The sequence below is a fragment of the Miscanthus floridulus genome, chromosome 3, assembly GCF_019320115.1.
Source record: "Miscanthus floridulus cultivar M001 chromosome 3, ASM1932011v1, whole genome shotgun sequence".
NCBI classification, from domain to species: Eukaryota; Viridiplantae; Streptophyta; class Magnoliopsida; order Poales; family Poaceae; genus Miscanthus; species Miscanthus floridulus.
In genome coordinates this window covers 143,443,940-143,448,169 of record NC_089582.1, presented here as the reverse complement: position 1 = coordinate 143,448,169, position 4,230 = coordinate 143,443,940, and the positions used below count along the sequence as shown (strand labels likewise).

At 50.0% G+C, this 4,230-nt stretch overlaps 1 protein-coding gene across 1 annotated transcript; it reads right to left on the bottom strand.

The window, feature by feature from the left end:
• Nucleotides 1-1,861: 1,861 nt before the first annotated feature.
• Nucleotides 1,862-3,838, bottom strand: LOC136542675 (transcription factor MYB86-like). The gene is made up of 3 exons (XM_066535205.1): nucleotides 3,615-3,838; nucleotides 3,252-3,381; nucleotides 1,862-3,106 (listed from the first exon to the last, which is right to left on the bottom strand). The coding sequence occupies exons 1-3, from the start codon at nucleotides 3,745-3,747 to the stop codon at nucleotides 2,242-2,244; spliced, it is 1,128 nt and encodes a 375-aa protein (XP_066391302.1). The 5' UTR covers nucleotides 3,748-3,838; the 3' UTR covers nucleotides 1,862-2,241.
• Between the last annotated feature and the right edge of the window lie 392 nt (nucleotides 3,839-4,230).

Genomic DNA, 4,230 nt, shown 5'->3' with positions numbered 1-4,230 from the left:
ACGCAACGTCGAGGGGACGGTGAAGCAGGCAGTCTTCTAGCACGCAAGCAGCCAAGGGAGTCAATGGAGCGGTGCCGAGCGTAGCCGCTGGCGACGCTAACGCGGGACCCAGTGCGACAACGGCCACAACAGGGCAAGGCAAGGCGCTGGCAGAGCCCGGCCGGCGATTAGGGCGCAATGCGCTAGCTGGCGAGGCGAGCAGCAGCTGAATCGTGGCCAGCAGCAGCGGGACCGTGTCTTTGGCGCGCAGGGCGTGCGCGCGCACAGACGCGGCGGTGGGCGCAGCCGGGTGGCAGCGGGTGCGGCCCGTGCGGCAGAGCACGCTGGCAAGCCAGGAGGGGTGGTGACCGCGCCCAGTGCACAGCCAGGTGGCGTGCATGATATTTAAAGCAGCTAGAAAACGTGTACGCCGTGCTCCAAACGCTAAGCTAATTGCTCGATGCGAAAAGGGGTACACCGAGCCATCACCCACAGTCGCGACATTGTTCTACTCCTTAAGCCAATCGTTCTACAAATATTGCCAAAGGTGGCTCCGTCGACCTCTTCTAAAACATTACGCGAAAGACGTCGATTCGAATGGTTTCACGTCGAATCCCAAACCCGACCTCCGGGACGTACTTTCTAGCCATCCCTGTCCTCGACCGCACATTTTTATCGCCGTTCGCAAAACGTTTTATAACATTTTGTTTTAACAAAAATTCGATTAAGATAATAAACACGTTATGTGACACGAAACATAACATTTGCTTACGCGTTTCGTAAAAATGTTTCAATGCCAAACATTGCTTATAAAGCCTGTCATACACATATGCACATAATTCAGATGCTTACGAAATGTTTCAGCAAAACATTACAATGTAACATCGGGGTGTTACAAAAGGTACACCAAAGAGGAAGAACAAAGGGTTGTTTTAGTTTGCCCTAAACAGCAAACATGTTGAGGTCTAGGGCCTTCTACTGGGATCAGATAACCTCAATAAAATTCTATAATTCCTTAACAAAACATAGTCCATCCCTAATTAAGTTTGATACATCGTTTATAGAGTTGGTCTCGATGCCATTTTTGGTTAGATTGGATCCTAACATGAAAAATATGACAACTTCTAGTCAAGTAGCCCCATACATTCGTCTTATATAGGTCATTGTTGGTAAATAAAGGTCGCATCAAGTGGGAGGATGGATAATTCTCTACGGTTTTCATTGTGTATCTAGTAGCATCAACCTTGTGTTTGAAGAGTATTTGGTTTTTAGTAAATTTTTGACTTAGGATAAACTAAAGGTTCTATTTGGATTCATAAAGATTTTAGAAATTAGTTTCTAGAATCTAGGTAGGAACCTTTTAAATACCATATCTTATAGCCAGCTTCTGGGATCTAGAGACCTCAAGATTCCATAATCTGGTAAGCTAAGGGAACCAAACTTCTTCTAGCTTCTAGACATTAATTAAAAGACTATATTGCCCCTCTCTTTCTCCCATAGTAAAAATCAAAGAATGAGGGCACTATAGTAATTTTACACTGAAATTTGTATATCTTAGTTTTTACCATCCATGGATCGTCAAACAGCCTCAAAACTCCGCTTCTATAACCAAATTTGTAACAATCGAGAAGTCAGCTTCTACAGTCCATGGGGTATCCAGTTATAATTGTGAACGAAAGCATATTCATTATTAGCTAGACGATAAAGTTGTGAATGCAAAAAAAAACTTTTATGTAGTATATACAATCATAACCAAATTGAAGCACGGGCGACGTCAGGACCATCACGAAAAGAAAAAGAAAACGGGGGGACCCCATGGTATGATAAAAGCCAATGCTGAAACAGAGAGGTTACTGACCAATCACACGGTTTTCTTATTTAATCAACCACATAATTTAATTCAACACCTCTCATTTATATATTTGTATTCTATCTCTCTCTATATATTCCATTATACAGATGTCTCGTCACCCCGAAATCACCGTCACCATATGCACTCTACATGTCGACCGACCGCACCGAAACACGCAACGCAAGCCCGGTAAACCAATCCGGAAGAAGACGAAATTTAATTTACAAAAACCAGAAGCTCACCAATGCAAACATGCATGAGCTATCATCAATCAATCGTAGCTAGGCACGTACGAGCACATGCACACGTATAAAGTGTTTGTGTAATTGTGTCTGTGTTGGAGTTGGAATTGGCCGGCGTCCGCCGATTAATTAATTGCTCGCCGCCGAGCGCGTTGGGCAGACGATGGATCAATTCAAGCACCAACTGCTGCTGCTGAGCGCGTTGGCGTCCACGAACTGCACGGCGTCCTTGCTGTCGCCGTAGATGCTCTGTCCCGCCTGGCCGCCGTAGCCGTCGAACAAGTAGTCGGACCACTTGAGCTCGTCCAGCGCCGCGCCGTAGTGGTCCACTACGGCGGCGGAGGCGGCGCCGCCGTAGCCGTTCGTGCCCAGCTCCAGCCACGGCAGGTGGTGGTTGCTGTGGCTGTGCGGCGTCGTCGACATCAGCTCGAACGCGTTGTTGCAGCTGCTACAGTTGTTGTTGCACTGTTCGTCAGTGGTGGTGGTGGTGGCCGCGGGGCTTAGGCCAGCCATCGAGTTCAGCGTGCTGGAGCTCGACACCGACGGGAGAACGACCGCCGGGACACCGGAGGGGCCGCAGTGCAGCGCGTCGGCGGCTGCTGGGTCCTGCTGCTGCAGGTACGACCCCGCGGCGGCTGCGGCACCCAAGTGATCTGCAGCTGTTTGCTTGCTGCTGTTGTTGTACCCCGACAGCGACTGCAGGGAGCCGTCGCTCGCGCCGCTGCCGCCACTGCTGTGGCTGTAGCTGTACACATAGCTCTCCGCCGCTGCCGTTGTAGGAGGCGGCGGCATGTGCTGCCCCGCGGCCGTCGCCGTCGACGACAGGATGAGCTCGGCGTCCCTGAACACCGCCGTGCGGCTGCTGCCCGCGCCGGGAGCGCCACCCCTGCTGACCTCGGCGGCCAGCGGGAGCGGCTTGTGCGTGGCCGGGTCGATCCCGCGCTGCCGGAGCTTCTTCTTGATGTACGAGTTCCAGAAGTTCTTGACCTCGTTGTCCGTCCGCCCCGGCAGCTGCCCTGCAATCTGAGACCACCTGTGTTGTTCGTGCAAAACAAATCATTTTAATTATTCCCGGTTGGCCGATCATTCATTCATCAGCAGCAGCTAAATGTAATCAAATTGGCGATCTCTGCTTCTGCTAATGATGTGTGTGTGCATGGCCAGCCACTGCCACCTACTTGTTGCCCATCATGGAGTGGAGATGGATGATGAGGTCCTCCTCTTCCTGCGAGAATGCTCCCCTCTTGAGCCCCGGCCTCAGGTAGTTGATCCACCTCAGCCTGCAGCTCTTCCCACACCTCTCTAGACCTAATACATAATATGCAAACATCACAAACGATCGAATTTCAATAATTCAACTAGCTAGCAAACAATGCATCTTCACATATTTTTTTCTTACAAAAAAACAAATTGGACACAATTCAATTCAAGTAACATTCATAGGCATTGCTTTATATGAGAGGAACCGAATTAACAAATTCTAATTAAGGTGTCTACATGGTAATATATATACTACTGTAGCTAGCTAGCACTCACTATACCTGCTATCTTGGGGACGGAGCTCCAGCAGCCGTGGCCATACTTGGCAATGTGGTTGATGAGCTTGTCATCCTCCTCCGGCGACCAGAGGCCCCTCCTCAGCTTCTTCCTGGGGCCACTCGTCCGCCTCGCCATGCCGCGCGCCCGAGCTAGTCGGAGCTCTGCTAGCCAGTTACCTCAATGGCGTTGCTGTGCAGCCGTTGCTTGCAGCAGCCTGCCGGGAAGACGACAGTGAGGAGAGGGAGAGGATGGGATCGAAGAAGGTGGGGTATAAAAGGGAGGGGCGGGCGGGCGGGAGGTCGCTCTCAAGTAGGTGCCTGCACTGCGTACTGTAGCGAGTGTGATCAGTGTACTCTCGCTCGCTCAATCCACCCCCTCTCTGTCTTCGTTCCTCCTCTCGACGTTCCCCTTCACTTTTCAGCTCGATTGATATGATCTCCTTTAATTTCTCTCTCCTCAATCCCTTTTGCACCTTCTCTCCCAGCGAGAAAGGTTGTCGTGATTCGTGAATGATGCGCCAAAAAGGCTATAACATTTTCTAGAAAGACTTCTCTCCAAGACTGAAAATTAGAACTATGTAATAATAATAATAACTTTCGATCGCCCTCATATATGCTG

Coding starts and splice junctions, on each gene's coding strand:
- LOC136542675 (XM_066535205.1), bottom strand. CDS start 3,747: ATGGCGAGGCGGACGAGTGGCCCCAGGAAGAAGCTGAGGAGGGGCCTC. Junction 3,382..3,614: donor CTCCGTCCCCAAGATAGCAG/GTATAGTGAGTG, acceptor ATTATGTATTAG/GTCTAGAGAGGTGTGGGAAG. Junction 3,107..3,251: donor CACTCCATGATGGGCAACAA/GTAGGTGGCAGT, acceptor CGAACAACACAG/GTGGTCTCAGATTGCAGGGC.